This window comes from Malaclemys terrapin, chromosome 5 (assembly GCF_027887155.1).
Source record: "Malaclemys terrapin pileata isolate rMalTer1 chromosome 5, rMalTer1.hap1, whole genome shotgun sequence".
Classification (NCBI taxonomy): domain Eukaryota; kingdom Metazoa; phylum Chordata; order Testudines; family Emydidae; genus Malaclemys; species Malaclemys terrapin.
The window spans coordinates 102,861,219-102,881,049 of NC_071509.1; the positions used below are offsets into that span (position 1 = coordinate 102,861,219).

At 39.7% G+C, this 19,831-nt stretch overlaps 1 protein-coding gene across 7 annotated transcripts in view; it reads right to left on the bottom strand.

Annotated features, from left to right (window-relative positions):
- Positions 1-19,831, bottom strand: part of PRDM5 (PR/SET domain 5) — a 140,610-nt gene that overhangs the window by 105,259 nt on the left and 15,520 nt on the right. For all 7 annotated transcript variants that reach the window (XM_054031058.1, XM_054031061.1, XM_054031062.1 and 4 more), the window contains exon 3: positions 10,689-10,811. In XM_054031058.1, the coding sequence (XP_053887033.1) occupies positions 10,689-10,811 (123 nt within the window). The remainder of the gene's footprint in view (positions 1-10,688; positions 10,812-19,831) is intronic.

Sequence of the window (19,831 nt, forward strand, 5' to 3'; positions counted from 1 at the left end):
ATAGTATTTCTAATACTTCAGAAGGTCTGTAATATATTAAAAAAGTAATTTTCATACAACAGTGAAAACTATTTAATTCAATAAACTAGATGGAAGCAGCAGTCTTCAAGGACCATTTTTTGTATCAGTGAGGGCATTTGAAAAGAAATCTAATTACACATTTTGTTTTCAAGATCTGTATTTCAAAGTGCAATCTAGATAGCTATCCATTTACCATCCTAACTCTTGCCTACATCTAAGCGGTACTGGTTTTTATATAACACTGTCATGTGCTTCAGAGAACTTTAATTTACTACAATGTAAGTTAAAAAAAATTATCTTCTGTAACTTTGATTTGAAGTAATGTAAAAAGGGCTCTCTCCACTCATTGTCAGCAAAGACAGGATGCAAACACTGGAAGGTGCTGTCTTTATATCATTGTCCAGCACAGCCCAACTCATTCTAAAAGAAAGGCAATGTTATACATGTAGGTGAAATGTACCTGCTGTTTCTTATAGGGGAAAGTATACCACTGGAAAACAAAAAAACAAAACAAAACAAAGAAACACCCACAAAGTAAAATATACTATTTGCTCACACACAAGCATTTAACACACTCATATGAGGATCTGGTATTATGCCTTTAAAGATTGTATTCCCAATGAAGTTGTACTAAACATACAAATACCGTGGACTACAAGACATATTTTAAACTTCACCACTCAATTGCAGTAACTTCCTCCATCCTTTGCCTGTTGACTGTTTAGATTAAAATTCTTCAGGGCAGGGGCTCTGGAGCAGATTTTTAAAGATTTTAAGCATCTAGTGATGCAAATAGGTGGCAAATGGGAAACTCAAAAGCACCCAGATGCCTAACTCCCATTGAAATCAACCATTAGGCAGCTAGGTGGTTTTGAAAATCCTACTAGACATCTGCATCTTTAGTCTCCTAAATACCTTTGAAATTTTGGCCTTTTGTCTTCTTATCGATCTCTACAACAACTAGCACTCTATGTGCTAGACAAATAATTATTAGTACAAGTAACAATACATATTATGGGGACTTATTCTGCAACTGCTCCACATGCAGAATTTCCAGGGAAGTCAAGGGTATAGTAGGAAGAGAGCCTGAAACAAGTCGTTGTAGCAAAGGGCTGCCCTGGTATGAGGCAGGACCTGCTCAGAGAATCAGGCAAGAACAGGGCTGATATTGCAGAAATACACATTCCTAAAAAGTGCAAGTCACAAAGTACTCACGCAAACACATCCCAATATCAAGTGGAACCAGAACATCCTGATACCAAGGATGGTACAAACACATTCCCCAAGGATAACAGGAACACACTGACCCCTCCTAACAGATAAGGTCAGGATGACAATATGTAATAAAAATGTTTTAAACAAACCAACATGTACAACAAAGTAATGAGTAATAATTAGCCACGTAAGGAGGCAGTAACTATATCAGAGGGGCAGTAATAATTTGTTTGTATTGGGGTATAAAAATATATCTCAAAAAAAAGTATCTTTGTCTGGCCTAGAAAAAAAACAAAAATTCCCGCCATGGACTAAGCTGGTCCATTGTTATGGGCATACATGTATTAATGGTCTGGTGAAGTCTGCGGGAATCTAGTACCATGCTTCATCAACAATAAACATGGCTGGGTGCCTTCGTCCTTTAACAAATCTTGTGGTCATCGGGTGGTTCGCTCAAGGTCTGCCATGCCAGCTCTCTGTGAAGGGCTGGGGCAGCACATAGGGGAAACATACACACACACAGCCAAACTTCTATCAACATCTAAGGACACCGGTGACCCACGATTGTTGATCTGGTAAGTAAGCGAGCTGTCCTCTGTACACTTTAAAAATGGACAGCACTTTTGGAGCTAACACATAGTTTAAGACATTGCTATGTGACGGTCATGACGCATGGCCTCCTCTACCCAAGAGGGGAGCCATGGTACATCTGGGAAGTGTGGTCCAACCAGGAAGCCTGGCCCATAGATAAGATTGTAAGCACAAGGAACCCCAACTCGCAGCACGCACCACAATGGCATTTCTGAACCAAACTAATTCAGTTCTTGGTCCAAATATTTTGGGTTTTCATTTTTTACTCTAAATTTTCTGTGGAAATTAAAACCTATTTTCCAACTTGCTCTATACATCACCCTCTTCTCTCTCAGGTAGATTCTCTCCCATAGCATTCTAACAGGCTGGCTAACTTACACCCACTCCATGTGGAACTCTGTCCACCTCTAGCGATAGCTAGGACACCTGTAGAGGTTGATGAACTTGCTAGAGCCTTGGCTAATTAAGGTCTTTTACTCAGGCAGCAGAGGTTCATGCTTTAAGACCCAGAAGTCCCAGGCTCCATCTACACACCTGAGGACCATGCAAAGTGCCATGATTCATCTTCTCAGATACAATATTTGCCTGTAGATTTCTGGATGGCTGGTTCGAAGTCCCTCTTCTCTACCTAGCTTTGGAATCCCTCTCTTATAATTGCATCCACTCTTTAAAGTCATATCCATGTTCACATCAGGTATACCAGGAATTTCTAACATGGATTTGGTGAGATTATGCTGCTTTTTGCAGTCATATATTTCAAAGTATGTTGACCAACATTCCAATAATAAAGCAAATATTAAGGTTCATGCCAGTCTCTATTTCCAGGATTTGCCAGGGGTGATCTGATCTACTTTTTCATCCTTGAAAGAAGAGAGCATGTAATGTTCTTTTTTTAAAACAAAAACAAACCAAAAAAAAAAAAGCCACAGATGAGCCAAAGTCAAGAAGATTAGCTCTGACTTTGGGTCTAAATCCAAACTCCCCTCAAAGTTCAGGGATGTTTGGATTTGCTGTTCCAGTTTGGATTCATCTCTGATTAAAAGATTATTTTATTTAATTTAAGAAAGGCTGACTTACTAAGACATAAAAGGTGCAACACATATACGGAGTTCAAACCTAAAACATTCACTGCCACAGGAAACCATCAAAATCAACAATTTAACAAGCCTTAAAGATCTTCACGAGCTCAATCCTGCAAGGTGCCGAGCATCTCCTACTAAAATCAATGCAAAGACTCCCACCGACATCAGAGGCAGTTATATAAAGCCTTATATGAACAGGAACCACATTTGAAGCTACAGAAGGGAAGATCAGGTCACCTTGATTCTTTGGCTGACAAAATGTGTTACAGTCTATGAAGGACTTGGCTCCGGAGAAGCAAAGACAATACACAAGACACTTGGTCTCTAATCTAGCAAAGAACTTCTACATATGCCTATCTTAAGCACAAGAGAAGTCCCATTTACTTCATTGAGATTGCTCATGTTTTTAGTTACACATATACTTAAGCGTTCTTGTGCAACAGGGATTTAATACCAAAGGGTAAATATTACCTTCTTCCCCCCTCCCCCACTCCCATTTCAAAATGACTCCTATAACTGACCAAGAGTGTCACCATTAAAAAGTCAGCATTTATCATAAAGTGCCACCAAGATGGCAACAGTTTTTCCAAAGAGTTGAGAGGAAATTACTGTGGTAACTGTAGTATTGATTGCAAAAAGTTATTTTTTAATTTCTACCTTATAACACTGTACATCAGCAAACAAAACTATTAACAGCAGCTAGACTGACCGACAAATAACCACCTACAGGCTTTTGAAGGCCATAGAGTAATAAAAATTTGGGGCCTGATTCTCATTTATACCAAAGCCCCCTTTGCATCACACTGTCAGTAAAAAGAGGTCTTAAAGTCGACATAAATTAAATTGACACTCACCTTAAGACTTCTCTAATAGCCACAGTGCTTCTAAGCGGCTTTACTGTTTCTCAGACTCATACTCATCAAGTTTAACCCAAACTCCTATTGATATCACACTACATTGATAATGCAGCTATCGTTTGAAAAGCCTGTCGGAGAAAAATAGCTACTTCACTCTTCCAAAGCTGCCCATTTTGTTTGCTCGTTTTTGTAAGTAAAAATATCTGAAAAAGCACTAAACATGCTGTTTACTCAACAACTTGATAAATGTGTATGACCTTGGAATTAAATAATTCAGTCTTTTTCCTAAAATAAATAAATAAATAAATAAAATAATAAAGAAAGCATCAAGCAGCCATTTTAATTCTGTCCTCTGAGCATCCAGGGTGTTAACACTGTGTTCATTTTACTACTTACATTGCATAACAAGTTAATCTTGCCTTTGTAGTTATTAAGACACTAGTAGATTTCAGACTTTCACAAAACTGTCCTGTAATATGTAAATTTATTAAGCAGCTTATCAGTTTGTCCTTGCTTTCCTTGTGTTCTTCCCCCTCCCCCCCCCCCCCCCCCCCGGGTTTCACTCTCGCCTGTTAGGCTGAGATAGTCCAGTCGCACTATATTTATTACAGTGTTGACTGATTCTCAAATACTAATCTTCCAGTATTACATTTGTTAAGTATGACTTTAAACCACTCTACTGCTTCACAGTAAATACCTCCTTTCACATTAACCTTTGCCATTTCATTATTCTAACTCATAGTTTGCTGAGTTAGTCCAGACCACCACAATGTCTGGTTGTTAATGAACAAAGCATCTGAATTTAAAGCTCTGGTTGGCTATGATTCTATTTATAAAATAGTTTTGACATTAACAACCAAGTGGCTTTTGCTGCACAGTAGTCTACAGCAGAGATCATTTCACAAAATGACAATTGGCAAACCGATAAATGTATGTGCACAGCATTAAGAATATTGAAAATACAATACTCTTCCAGACCAATTTGTTTTTAAAGAGCTCCTATAAGATATTTAATAGCAGCCCTTTGCTTTTGATCATGACAAATACAATGGACTGTTTGGATTTCACAGATCACATGTGTGTTTCAGTTGCAAGACATGGCCTAGATTCCAGTTCACACCATCAGGTGTCACTGTTGATGACACTGATGAAGATGCCCAGAGCAATGCAATCCATGAGTAATGACTCTATAGATCAAGGGTCGGCAACCTTTCAGAAGTGGTCTGCCGAGTCTTCATTTATTCTAATTTAAGGTTTCACGTGCCAGTAATACATGTTAACGTTTTTAGAAGGTCTCTTTCTATAAGTCTATAACATATAACTAAACTACTGTTGTATGTAAAGTAAATAAGGTTTTTAAAATGTTTAAGATGCTTCATTTAAAATTAAATTAAAATGCAGAGCCCCCCGGACCGGTGGCCAGGACCTGGGCAGTGAGAGTGCCACTGAAAATCAGCTTGCGTGCCACCTTTGGCATGCGTGCCATAGGTTGCCTACCCCTACTATAGATATATACGAACAGAGGATAAAAGTTGTAACTCAATTGTCAATTGAGATTTTTCTGTGTTGAATTTTTCCTCTTTGGATTCAGGGTAATGGAACAGACCACACTTCCTCTATCACGAGCTCCTTTAATGGAATAAGTGAGAAAAGCCTCCCACAATTCAATTCAGATTTGTAGAGTACACAGAAATTAAAATTGGTATATCCAGAAGTACACCCCAACCTTTTAGTCTGTTCCTTGTGCTCACATGCCAGTATTAGTTATTAAACAACTATTTAGAAATATTTTCTGGTTGTTGGACTCAAAGGAGTATCTAAGCATCCTATTTTATTACAGAATCCTAAACTCCAGCAATACCAGAAACAGCTTTTACCTGAGCTATCAAATCAGGTACATAGCACAACCAGCTTACTTCAAAAAATGCATCTTCAGGACGGTAAATTCCCTTTATATGCACAAAAGGAAGCACGTTGTACAAATCTTAAAACCTAGATATCAGTGCTCTTAAGCGTGATCCTTCAACAGAATCATCTCAGGGTGAGTTATTCTTCTGTACGTATTCCAATCCACTCTGCGATGTGGTTCATCTTATTTGTGTGGCACATATACACACTTCATCCCCTTTTAAATCCAAGATCATGACCTGCTCTACAAACACTGAATTGACTATCAAGCTCATTCTGTCACACTTATGTTGAGTAAGGCCTTATATGATACTACTCTGCAATAACTATGGTAACAGAATCTGGTTCTGTGGTTTTTCCACAGTCTAATCAAGAAGTTCCACTTATATTCTATAAAAATTGAAAAGACGAGCTTTGCCAGTGAAGGAAGCTGCAATTTAGCATCTGTTTGGGTTTCTGGTAATTCATGTGGGAAATTTGTAATGGACTTCAAAAAAAGCTACTGTAAAGTACCCTTTGCAATCAATGTTAGGATAAGTTTATAGCAGTCATGATACCAAGAGAGCATTCTGTCCTAAGACATCTTTGTTCTCTAATTACCAGTATTCTTATATTTTATAGCTCATCGTAAGTACCAGCAACAAATATTTATTCCTAACTATATGGTTTGAAGTGATGAAAATCATTAGAGCATTTACCCACAGCACAATCTGAAAACTGAACAATGGGTTAGAAAGACAAAATTAAAATCCAGTAGTAGCTTTATAATCCCAACAAACTCCATAAGAACGCCTCCTTTTCATACAATAAAAATGTCTTGAGAGGTTAACGTTATAAGAATTTCTACGTTTCATGAGGGTAATTACAATGTGCCAGTTAGAACAAGAGGTCTGGAACCCCATCTGAATTTAAATATTCCATTTTCTCTTGTTAATTAGAAAATTAGCCCTGTAGTCTATGTAATTATGATGACATATTCCACGTTATTCAATTGAACTGTTAAGATTAGGATTCTCTTGTGTTTGATATAGATAATCTGTATTATCAATGATTTTAATGTTTTAATTGTTTTACTGCTTTTTCAGCAATGTAACTTCAGTAATAAGTTTCAGTAATAGTAGCAGCAGCAGCTAAGTAACTGGAGTTAATGATATCAAAGTTGAATTCACTTTGCTGATATAAATTAAGAAATGTCCTATTTGCAATGATTGCAAAACATGGTCTAACAGAGTATCATTGCAGTATCTTTATGAAGGCTGCCACAGTTCATGGCAACCACACCTGTATTTCCCCTGAGTGGTTCAGCAAGGGCACCCACTCTCAGGTTTCCAATTCCCTGACCATTGCCTTTCTGACTGGAGACCCACATCTCCCCCTCTTCTGACAGGGGTGCTTCCAGGCTGCACAGTTCCCTTCCCTCACTGTGTATTTCCCAGCACAAATAGATTGCCCCAGGACACCTGGTTGCTTTCTCTTTAGAGATGGATAACAATTATAGTTGCTACAAGTACCACACAGACTTCCTATGCAAGCCTACTTTATTCTTAAGCTTAAAAGCATTACAGAAAAAACATTAAAAAACAAACAAACTTCCACACATACTAACAAGCTTACCAGAATTAACCTTAACCCTAATATGAATTCTGGCAGGCTCAGTCCAACTGTACCCTAAGATCAGGGCCTCTGTGGACTGGGGCCCTGTCCATTTACTGCATCAGGAAGAAAGCCCTTAGCCAGTTTAAAAACCTGGCTACTCAACCAAAAACCTTCTTTGTCAGTGGGTCCCTGGAGAATCCAGTTTGAACAAGTAGATGCATACCTTTCCCCGGCGTGGCTTCTATGGAGATGTAACAACATGAGTGAATTTGCCTAATGACCCCCTGCTGTTTTCCTATTTACCCTCACCATGGAAATACATACAATTACATTTTTAGTACAATGAACTCCAAAGACTAATTCAATAAGGTTTAACTTAATTCAATAAAGTCCATTCAGGATATTGCAGGAAATTGTCAGTCTGTCACAAAGGCTATACAGGGAGATATTGTATTTAGCTTTAATAATAAATAAGGGTTCCATTACTAGAGCCATTCCACAAACAGAACTCCCATTGATCCGGTGCCTGGAGTAACTACAGAAATTGGCCCAAAATTTGCATAACAGTAAAAACATCAGACTACCAAAACATTTCCATATTAAAGGAGTATGGGTTGGTTTTCGTGAATTACACCAAATGTCAGAGCTTTGGCATCCTATATATTAAAAAAGGCTCCAATGCTGCAAAGACTTAAGCATTGAACTTTATGCACTGAGAGTAGTCTCTCCGACTACTCACACTGTGTAAAGTTAAGCACATATATGAAGTGCAGTACTGGGGCCTTAGGGTACAACAAATCAGTAAAACATCTGGAAATTTTAGTATACCATTACTGATGATGCCCAAAGACTTATAACACAACTTGGAAATAGGAGCGCCCAATTTACCTTTCATTATTTCCTGTACCTCTATCATGTCCACTCTGTCTCCTCACTAACTTAAACACTCCCAATCTTTACAATATCTCCTAATATGGGAGTCTTTCCATGCCTCTAACCATTCTTGCACCCATCTTTCAACTCCTTCTATTTCTCCCTGGTTTTGGCACAGAGAGACCAAAATGAAACCCAATATTCAAGGCGAGGCTATACAGTTTGCAAATTGTATAATATTTTCAGTATTATTTTCTATTTAGTTATTTATACAACCCAACACTTTCTTAGGGTGTTTTGTTTGTGCAGTTGGTTTAAACATTATTGCATATTGCAGCCAGCTCAACTAAAATCTCTGCTCAGGGATGCCCCTCTTTTTCTCCTGAGTGGCTCGAGTTAATTTAGAATCCAGCAAAGGCCATATTTGTTTTCAAACTGCGGAACGTCCCCCCTAGGGGAGCACGACAAGGTTATCAAGGGGGCGCAAGGAGGGGCACGGGGCTGGCTAGGTATCTGAGTCAGGGCAGGGTAACAGGTGGAGAGTGGGCAGGCAGTCTCAATGATTCGGGGGAGGGCAGGGACAAGCAGCCCCACTCTCCCCCACCCAGCCTTGCCTTATCCCAGTAGCAATCTGCTGCTCTCCCCCTCCTTCCTTCCCTGATCACTGGGGATTCCCAGCATTCTGACCCCACTGCTGTCCAGCACTGGCCTGGACACTCAGCTGGTTGCAGCCCCATATATTTTAAATCCTCTGGAGCTTGCGGCACCAAGAGTCGCTGGGCAATGGGGAGGGAGGGCAAGATCCACAGTCCACTCCGTGCTGCACTGCCCTGGGCTCCTCTGGGGATGGATCCACCTGGGTCCTCCTGATACCCCAGGAGTGAGCCATCCACTCCGACTCTCCGTTGCCATTATGTTGCCCATTCACCTACCTGAATTTAATAACTATGAGATTACATAGTTTCGTACGCAGCTCAGGCACTTTATTCCTAAATTATTTCAGAACTCTTGTATTAAACCAGTTATACCTTGTGACTTTTTATTCAGTTCTGCAACATACAGCATTCAGGTAGACTGCTAGGCCCATACAGAGCCCCACTATAGCCAACTGAATCCATGTGGGCACAGTACACAACTTGCACGCTATGCCAGTGGTTCTCAAACTTTAGCAACCTAAGGACCCCCATTTTGATTTTAAATTGTTTCATGGACCTCCAAGTCCCCCACTCAGTCCCAGGCCCCACCTCCACTCCACCCCTTCCCCCAAGGCCTTGCCCCCACCCCACCTCTTCCCACCCAGCTCCACCCTTGCCCCTCCTCTTCTCCGCCTCTTTCTGCCCCCACCCCCAGGGGCTCCTCCACCTCCCTCCCACGCCTCCTGCACGCCGCTGGTTCCCTCTGGGGGCACTGGGAGGGATGGGAGGTGTTGATCAGTGGGGCCAGCAGCCCCGGACATGATTCTGCCCCCTCCCCCAAGCGTGCCGCATTCCCGCTCCTCCCCTTCCCTCCTAGCACCTCCTGCACGCCGGGGAACAGTTCCCTGGCGTGCAGAAGGGAGGGGGAAGAAGGGAGGGAGGAAAGGAGTTGATTAGCGGGGCTTGTAGACCCCTGGAATATCTTCGTGGACTCCCAGGGGTCCACAGACCCAGTTTGAGAAACGCTGCGCTACACAATATATTTAAGTTGCTCCTCCCTCATTTGACCCCTACATTTTTGGCAATGCCTCATCTTTATTACCTGAAAAGAGTAGGGATATAGCGAACATCTGTGATGAAGAGTGATTAAAAAAAAAATCATTTAGCTCTTCTGCAATGACTAATCAATTACTACCTTCCGGTAATCCTGCAAACCCATTAAATCTCTTAAAGCTTCAAACTGGAATATTTAAAATATCTTTTGTTTGTTTTTATATCTTTGACTATTTGCTTGAAAATTATTTTTAAATTCTGATTTCTCTGAGCACTCCTAAAGATTTTAGTGGGAGTTTGGTGCGAGGAATACAGGATAAACCCCTAAATAATTAGCTCTGATTCAGCTAGATATATAATCACATGCTTATCTTCAAGCATAGGAGTAGTACCACTGAAGTTAGACAGAGGCTTAGCTACCTAGCTCAAACAGGGCTGTAAAGAGAAAATCTAACAGAAGCATTATTGCGTGAACTATTCTGGAAACGTGAATTCAAACTATTTTTCAATATAAACAGTGTTAGAAATGGAAAGAGAAATGGATTTTAGATGGTTACAAATTCTGTACAGCAAACTTCAATCAGTGATTTTAATTAAAACCTTTCAAAGACTACACTAGATGCTTTAAAATGCCCTCAGTCCTTGGGCTTGTTAATGGTGAGATGTTTATTTATCGTACATCTTTGAGGACAAACACTCACCTCCCAAAAGGGGGGACAGAGAAAGAAAAGTATTGAAGTTGTTTTGTTTCTTATAATCTGCAATTTTACTGCAAGAGATAAAGACTAAACAAGAGACAAACAAACCTTAAGCAGATTAATAACATGAAGTGAATGGTAAGAATTCAACAAATTTACCTGGATGGCAGCCAGGTTCTTTTGTTCCTGCGCTGGTGCCTCATGGACAAAACGCAGCCAGTTAGAATATCGTGGATTGCTAGCATCCAGAACATAAAGGACCTCGCCTTTACTCCCTCGAACCTGAAATATTAAAAACCATTTAACAAAATGAACACCAGAAACAGTATCTCAGAGAAAAGGGAAAGATTAAATCGTATATGTAAAGAAAAAAACAAAGTGCTAGATTAATTTTTATTGTATGTTTTAGACACAAGCACAAAGACATTGAAAGTGTCCAGTCCACCTGGTGTTTGGCAGGTGAATCCTGCTTTCAGCACATATGCTCAGATATTGGCAAACATTTTATTTTTGCCATCAAGCACATGATGCATTATCTGCTTAGGATATCTCACAGTGGATATACTACTAAGAACTCCAGCAACTGTCTCAGCTTCTTCCACTACGTTTACTCTCTCTTTTCTCAATCTCTTCCTTACTGAACTCTACCTCTCTCTTTCCTGACCGACGCCCATCTGCCTCCTCTCTGACTCTCCACAAACATACTTCCTTTATTATTTCTTTGCCAAATATTTCAAAAAAAACAAAAACTGATACAATCAAGAGGGCACTTTCATCTTCCTCCCTTGCTACTACATCCTCCTCCTCTCCCACTCCACCTTCCTTCACCTTCCTCACCTACATTCCCTCTAAGTTGCATAGCTGCAAAGCAGCCTATTAAGTGCTGCGCAGCCGCTCAGGGCTGCGGCGGGGAGAGATACGTCTCCCCCAGCCCTGGACCTGCCACAGCGGGGAGAGGCACCTCTCCCCACAAGCCCCAGACCTGCCACGGCCGGGGGGAAGAAGCACCTATCCCACAGTTTTGCATCTCCAAATACCTCCTACCTTTGAGCTACAGCCTTCTGTCCCCCTGAATCTCATCTCTCCCATCAACTTAGTCAAATACCTTTCATAAAATCATATTCTTCTTGTAACACATCCCTCATTAAATCCTCCAATTATATTTTTGTCTTCTATCATTTCCAGGCCTTTTCCTCAGTCAAGGCCCATGTACAAACATACTGTGCATCTCCTCTTAGTCCCTTCACTTCCTTAAGCTTTGTTTTCTATACTAATCTTGACACAAAGTATAAACATGTGGCCCCAATCTTAAATTATACCTGGCTGAACTTTCACCTGAGCAGTGGAGGATATGATAAAAATCAAATTAATGTAATATGCAGGGGAAAGGCTGTAAGTTATTTAATTAGAGTGCAAAGGAAATTAGTCTAATTAAGTGAAGGGGCTACTTCAAAGACTGCACTGTATCATGAAAGGTACATTTTACCTGCACAAGTGCAACTCATGAATGAGAGATCATCACACTCATTCCACCTTAAAATGCCAGTGATGGGGAAAAAAAAAAAATCATCCTCTCTTCCAAGGTTTACTGATCTAGAACCAGGCCATCTTGTCTGATTTTCTCACGTCAGTATATAGATGGGAGAACCACACAGAAGGTATAGTGCATGAAATGTTCTTGTTCTACAGTGCCACGTACTGCTAGAGATCACTAAAGATTTCATAGCATTTTTTTTCCATAAGCATTCCTGGTGTTTTGTCCACATTCCAACTCAGATTGGCAGAATGCAAATACTTATGTTTCCACCTGTAGTTTCAACTGGCTAAACTATTCTTCACTCCCCCTTCTAAAAACACATCTGGGGGTTTGTGACAAAATACGTTTGCTTGGATTAAGAATATAGATGGAATTCACATAATCACACTTTACAGGTAAACTCTGTATTTCCACAATAGCACAAGTTTATGTTGTACTCACAGCCTAAAAAGACCTGAAAACCATAACTGAGCATCAAGATATTTACGTTGCTATGCCCACACTGTTCTAAATATGTAAGCTGCAGAACACAATCTCTGTATGAAAAATGTTTAACAGCACAGATTTACATCTTTGAGCAATTAAAGACAAGCTAATGGCTTTGGGACTTGGCAATAACTACCAAGAGTGGGAGTCAGGGAGGCCCACCAAGCTGGTCCTAGAAAGGTTTTCATCAGATCTTGACTTAGGTTGCAAAAGAGAAACAATCAAGTTCATACTATAAAAGCCATATGTTCTTCTACCTTCCTTTTAATCTATTTTTTTCATTTGCTTAATCCTCAAATTATATTGGAAGAATTTATATACATCTCAGTTTTACAGTCATCTCAGTTGGGTGCTCTCAGTGCCTGCCAACGCATGAAGAGATGTCGAATGTGCATCAAGGATTTAACACATAAGGAAACTATTGACCAAAATAATCCCATAAAACCCTTGAAGACATGTGTTTGATTTTCTATTGCTTTTTTCACCTCATAAAGACATATGTTGCATTAAATATACGGATGTGAAACAGAGGAAAAAAGTCAAGAAAAATATATTCAAAACATTGTATGTTACACTGGACTGGATTAGTGACATTTACGGACGCCCTGTTCTCACTGATGAGCCAGCGGGGGCTCATATGAGCCCTTTCTTAACAGACCTAGCCTCTGAGCCCCATGAAAGAAAACAACTTTTATTTATAAAAGAATGCCTCCAGCTCTTATCCTTACAAAGACAGCTCTAAAACTGTAAACTAATGCAAATCAATCACAAGGAACAAACAGCTGGACTCCAGTTCTACAGTTTGAGGCATGGGGAACCTAAATGCAGACACTGTAAACATCAGTAATTAAGTTTGGGGTATACCTCCAAGAATCATTTCCCTAAAATCCTTCAGCTAGCCCCCATGCCTAGTGGTGTGATCATGGAGCACAGAAAAAAGTTATGTTTGGGGAAGCAGGAGACATTCAAAAACACGTTTCACAGATGTGTGCTAAAATCCTATGTTCAGATGTGCTGGTAAAACTGTTCAGCCATCCAAGGGGATAGAACTAAGATGGCTGCCACTCAGACAGATGCTGTATTGCAGGTGTGCTCATAATTGCCATAGCCGCAGCCATTGTAGCAAAGGGGTTTCCCCTCCTTCATACCCCACCAGTGCCATTAGGAAAGCATAAGAAATGTACTATGCAATTTCAGTAGCTCACCCACACCACAGCAGCTGCTCCAGCTGTGCTAGTGAGAAAGGAAGACAAGAGAAGATGCCAAGCAGCAGTTGGGCAACAGTCCTGAAGACACAGCAGCTTGCCTCTCTCCTCATCAGACTGAGGCTTGGCAGGCAGGCACTAGAGCCTCAGGAGCCAATACTGGAATGAAACATGAAGCCTACACTTGCCCTCTCCCCACCACCACCCTGGGGAAAATGGCTTCCACTTATAATCCCCCCCAGCTACTCACTACCCTACCCCAACCCCTTTCTACATAAACTAGAGTTTCCTGGCTCCAAAGGCCCCTATCCCCATCCACCCACCAACTGTGACACACTCCCACACAAGACTTTAAGGATCAAGGGATGGCTTGATTACAGTCTATAAGTATCTACATGGGGAACAAATATTTAATAGAGGGCTCTTCAATCTATCAGAGAAAGGTACAACATGATCCAATGGCTGGAAGTTGAAGCTAGACAAATTCAGACTGGAAATAAGGCATAATTTTTTTTTTAAATAGCGAGGATAATTAACCATTGGAACAATTTACCAAGGGTCATGGATTGGAAGTTTTTCTAAAAGATCGGCTCTAAGAATTATTTTGGAGAAGTTCTATGGCCTGTGTTATACAAGAGATCAGACTAGATGATCACAATGGTCCCTTCTGGCCTTGGAATCTATGACCAGAAGTGATGTGCTCCCTATATGTCCAACCACCCCACAACTAGAGGCTGCAGGAGAATCTGCCTGCCACTACTATTGTCAACAGGGAATTGTATGGAATCGATGGAAGGAAAGAATATTTAACCAGGGAAACTCACATGTATCACAGACTCAGGCTGGATGTATTTGAGGGAGCCTTTTGCAAAGAGTAACAGCACAGCATTGCCTATTCTCCACACCCACAAATATATATCTGAATAGTGGCCATTCATAAGAGACTGTAGAAAACCTATTTAAAAGAAGACAAAGTTTATATTGCTAGTGGCAATATGTTCATGTTCCCTACCTTGCCAGTAAACAGGGTGCTGACACCTGACTGCAGGAATAATTACATATATTTGAAATTATATTTTCCAGCTTGGTAATAATGGGTCTAGTTGGTGTCCGGTAAAATGATATGCCCAGTTTTAAGTACAATTCCTGAAAAATCAGCAAGTGATGTTTGGTCTCATAGTCCAAGAAAGGATTTTAAAAAACATTCAAACAACAGTATACCCCAAACACAGAGCTGGCAATTATTTCAGATGAAATGGTTTTTAAAATGATTTCCTAACGAGGTCAAATTTGAAGTGTTTTTAAACCTCACAAGACTCCTGTGAGGTAAATAAGTATTCAGGCATCTACAATATTACCCAGGGATAAAATGAAGCCCTGAAAAGTTAAATGATGTGCCTGAGGTTACACTGAATGTCAGTGTCAGAGCTGGAAATGGAACTCAATATTTGGGCCAAAAAACATGTCCTTTCACCATTACACTGCAATCAAGTTAATTTTGTAAAATCATTCCTCTGATTGAAAAGTTTTTCCATGAATGAGTAGAATGGATTTAATTTAACTGACAGAGAGGATGTGATCCCCATCCTCCCCACCCCCAGCCCTCTAAACAGAAGGGCAAATCTGCAGACAGGTGGAGCCTGATGTTCTAGCATCAGCGGCAGTAAGGTAATATCCTAGTAGAGCATTATAAATAATTAGATATCTAAAATGCATGAAGATATCTATAGTGTGCAGTGGATGATAGCACACTTTTCATATTAATGTCTGGAAAATATCTACGTGAGCTTGAACACAGTGGTGTCAAATACATTACTGAGTTAATTTAGTCAAATTTCTTTTACAATAAATGAAATAACTGAGACTTATGTGATCAATTTAATGTCTCTAAAAGAAAATTCTCAGATTTCTATTAATATCTTGCTGATCTTTCTCCAGAGAAAGGTAAGGATCTATAAGTAGGGCCCTACCAAATTCACAGTCCATTTTGGTCAATTTCATGGTCATAGGATTTAAAAAAAAAAAAAAAAAAAAAATCACAAATTTCATTATTTCTGATATTTAAGTCTAAAATTTCATGGTGTTGTAACGGTAGGGGTCCTGACCCAAAAAAGGAGTTGTGGGGGGTTGCAAGGGCTGGAGGATTGCAGTACCGCTACCCTTAATTCTGCGCTGCTGCTGGCAGCGGCTCTGCCTTCAGAGCTGGGTGGCCAGAGAGCAGCTGCTGGTAGCCGTAAGCCCAGCTCTGAAAGCAGAGCCGCTGCCAGCAGTGGCACAGAAATAAGGAGGGCATAGCATGGTATTGCCACCCTTACTTCTGCGCTGCTGCCTTCAGGGCTGGGCCCTCAGTCAACAGCTGCCACTCTCCAGCCACCCAGCTCTGAAGGCCGCAGTGCAGAAGTAAGGGTGGCATAGTATGGTATTGCCACCTTTACTTCTGTGATGGTGCTGGCGGGATGCTGCCTTCAGAGCTTAGTGCCCGGCCAACAGCCACCACCCTCTGGCCGCCCAGCTCTGAAGGCAGCTCAGACGTAAGGGTGGCAATATCGTGATGCCCCTAAAATAACCATGCAACCCCCGTTTCCCCCCCCCACACACAGAGCCCGTTTTTGAGTCAGGAGCCCCAGTTTGAGAAACACTGGTCTCCCCCGTGAAATCTGTGTAGTACAGGGTAAAAGCACAGAAGAGACCAGATGTCACAGTCTGTGACGCATTTTTTTAACAAAGTTTAAATTGGAGTAGGAACACTTAATTCAATCAACTCCGGATTCTTAAAGCCATTTCAAAAACATTTAATATTTTAAAGAAGTTTAATAATTAAGGGCTTGATTCTTCACTCACCACAAGCCACACCACCTCTGAGAGTAGTCCCACAGGAATCACTAGACTAAATGTACAGCAAGGTGCTACTCAATGGGCCTGTTCCAAAGACCACTGAAGTAAATATCTTTGATTAGGGCTAAAGTGAGTAAGGGTGATAAAAATCAAGCTTAAACCAAGCACTTAATAAAATACATGAATCTATACTAAATAACTGATGAAAAATTGTGATAAGAAAAATTATTACTGGTCAAATTAGGATGGCAATAAAACCCCACCAAAAGCATTTCTAGAAGAGTCAAAATTTATGCCAAAAATTGAAAATTAAAATCAGAGTAGGGGAAAAACAACTGGAAACCCTATTTCCAATGTTTGAGCTTTGATGTGGTGATAATTTTAAATACAGGCACATACATTTATGTGCATGATTGTGAGAATGGCAGGGGAAATAGTTAGACAAAGAATATTTCTGGAAAGAGGAGTAAACAAAGCTGCCTACAGAGCCATTGAAGCAAACCATTTTAGAAGATGCCTTAAAATGTAAAAATTCTCTAAAGAATAAAAGCATCAGAAGAACATTCCATCATGTCATAGAAGAACTGCACACTACATTGCTGAATCCCATTTCACTGACATTGCAAGCATTAATCTTCTGAGCAAGAAAATATAACAAGCTTCAGTTCAAGATTTTTTTCTTCTGTGAAATCTCAGAAATATTGTGAGCTGTTACACTGTGTATAAAAGGCACTTCTCCCATTCTAGCTCACATTTCTGATTAGCAGGAAAGATGATATAATTCTACCAAAGATTAAATTAAAAACTTTCAACTTTTCATACCTTGAACAGAAACATTAGGGGTCTGATCCAAAGCCCACTGAAGTCAATGAAAGTCAGGTCTTATAACTGTAACCAATTTGTCACTGCAACAGTGTTGAGAGTAAGTAGCAGAAACAAAAGCTCATTTCATTCTCTAATATAAATAAACATAAGCAGTAGCTCCCACAAAAAGACTGATTTCTAGCATGTGTCTGCTCCTCTCATATTTAATTTACAGCATTATCTTGGCAGATAGACAGAAGCCAAGCCTAAAATATATAATGTTCATTGCTATAAGTGTATTATGTGGCAGCTTATCCTGACCAACATTTCTTCATAGTTTGTCAGGAAATTTGGAAAGGACTAAGTCCTTCCAGTCCTCTCTGCATTAATGTTTGCCAAAAATCAATGCTAAAACAATGTTTGCCATATTCCAACAGTACTCAAAATGAAAAGCCACTTGCTTGGTTTTGGGAAAATAAGAAAATGTATGCAAGAGAACACCTTTCCCCCTCCCACATAGCCTGCAGAAAACAAATACTGGGGGTAACATTAAAGTAGCCTCCCAAGGTAAAAAGTTATGTAAAATAATACAATGCCCAAAGAGTATTCTGTTCTGCTTTTATTTTCCCTTGGGACAAATAAAGCAAAGTTTAAAACTGCCATGCTTTGGATTATATTCTAAATAAAATAGATGGACTTCAGCATATGAATATATAAATGCCATCAGGGCATTTGGGTGGCCCTAAAAATTATGAGACCAAAGCTCTCTTTCACAGATCATCATCAAAAATTAGTTGCATCTAAACAGTATGACATGCAGTTAGTCCAAGAGACTGATGACCTTAGACAAAAATGCGATAAAGAGTCCTGTAGCACCTTATAGACTAACAGACATATTGGAGCATAAGCTTTCGTGGGTGCATACCCACTTCGTCAGACGTGTAAGGTGCCAAAGGACTCTTTATTGCTTTTGACAGATCTAGACTAACACAGCTACCCGTCTGATACTTAGAGAAAATGTTTGAGTTAGAAATCATTTAAAAAAATACAACTACTTGGTTATCTACCCTTCATTTTTTTCACCCCCTTAACTCTTCAATAATAAATTGCAAGCTGCCGCTCTTACGGAGTTGAATTTGACAGCTGAATCCAGGATGCTCTTGTATCAATCCTTTAGAGAGTTTCTTGAATGAGCAAGTGTAAATGTTTGACTTCTTCAAAAGAGTAGAAGTCGCATAGGAATTGCAGGCAGAATAAGGACATTCTGCTATATATAACAATCACAAATATTGATATTCTCAGATCGTTATTTAACAAAATTACTGAAGATCACTGGAACACAATAATTCTTTTAAGTACTATGTTTTACAAAGACCAAAGAAAAACATGGAAGTACAGTTCTCTTTCAGTGTGACCTTTTTAAAAAAGCTCATTCAGAATGTTGTTCTCATCACACATCAAGCACAGACCACATCATATTGTGCACAACCAGAAACGTATGGTGGTAATATTTTTTCAGGTGAGCCCAGCAGAAAGACTACATTTCCCCTGACTTTTCTAGAAGATGGTCTTACTAAATGGAGGCTAAGATTACGTATGACACAGTGAGAAAACATGTTCTGGCCCTGTCCATATTTATCCAATCTCTGAAAAAGTAGAGCATTTTCCTTCTTAGCCTCCAAAAATGCAGTATTTTGATTTTACAGATTTACACTTTCAAGTAATTTTGCCTTAATAGTCACTAAAATATGTATTCATATTACATTTGGTCCAAGTAAATGGCTACTAACTTAGCAAGCTATTATAACTGCCCTACAGAGTTTCTGGAATAACCATCTATTTGGACTGTTCAGCTGCCTTTAACTTTATAAATTCCTGGCTCCAAATTTCAACTCCAGGCTACTCAGCATGATTAAAATTACATTATAGAACTAGTATTCAGATCAACTCTAATAAATACAAACTGCCTGGGTTCAAACATCCAGGAAATCATAAAATTTGGTATGCAGGAATCTTTTCAAAACTCTCAAAACTATGTTGGAGTAAGATGTCATGCAATGGTTTTAGAACAACTCACAAAAAAACCCTCATTTTCTGGTTTGCTATCAATGGGGTCATGTTAATGTTGTCAGTAAACACGTGTTTGGCTTTTATTTTTTGCCTTACAAAGAAAGGATACATTCAATATAAACATCAGCAACAAGGCATTTGAAAGATTATTGCATTCCATGAGCAACCTAAGTTAGAAGGCCTTCATCTTGGTGCCTTTACCTACCCAATGTGTTCTAAAGTCTACCCCAGGTAGTATATCTTATTGATTGAAGGTAACCTGTAGAAATGTAGTGAAAAAGTGAGATAGTTCTACGATACCAAATTGTAGGGCATTCAGTACACAACTGACCTCAAATGCATACTTTTTTTAAATTGATGAAGGC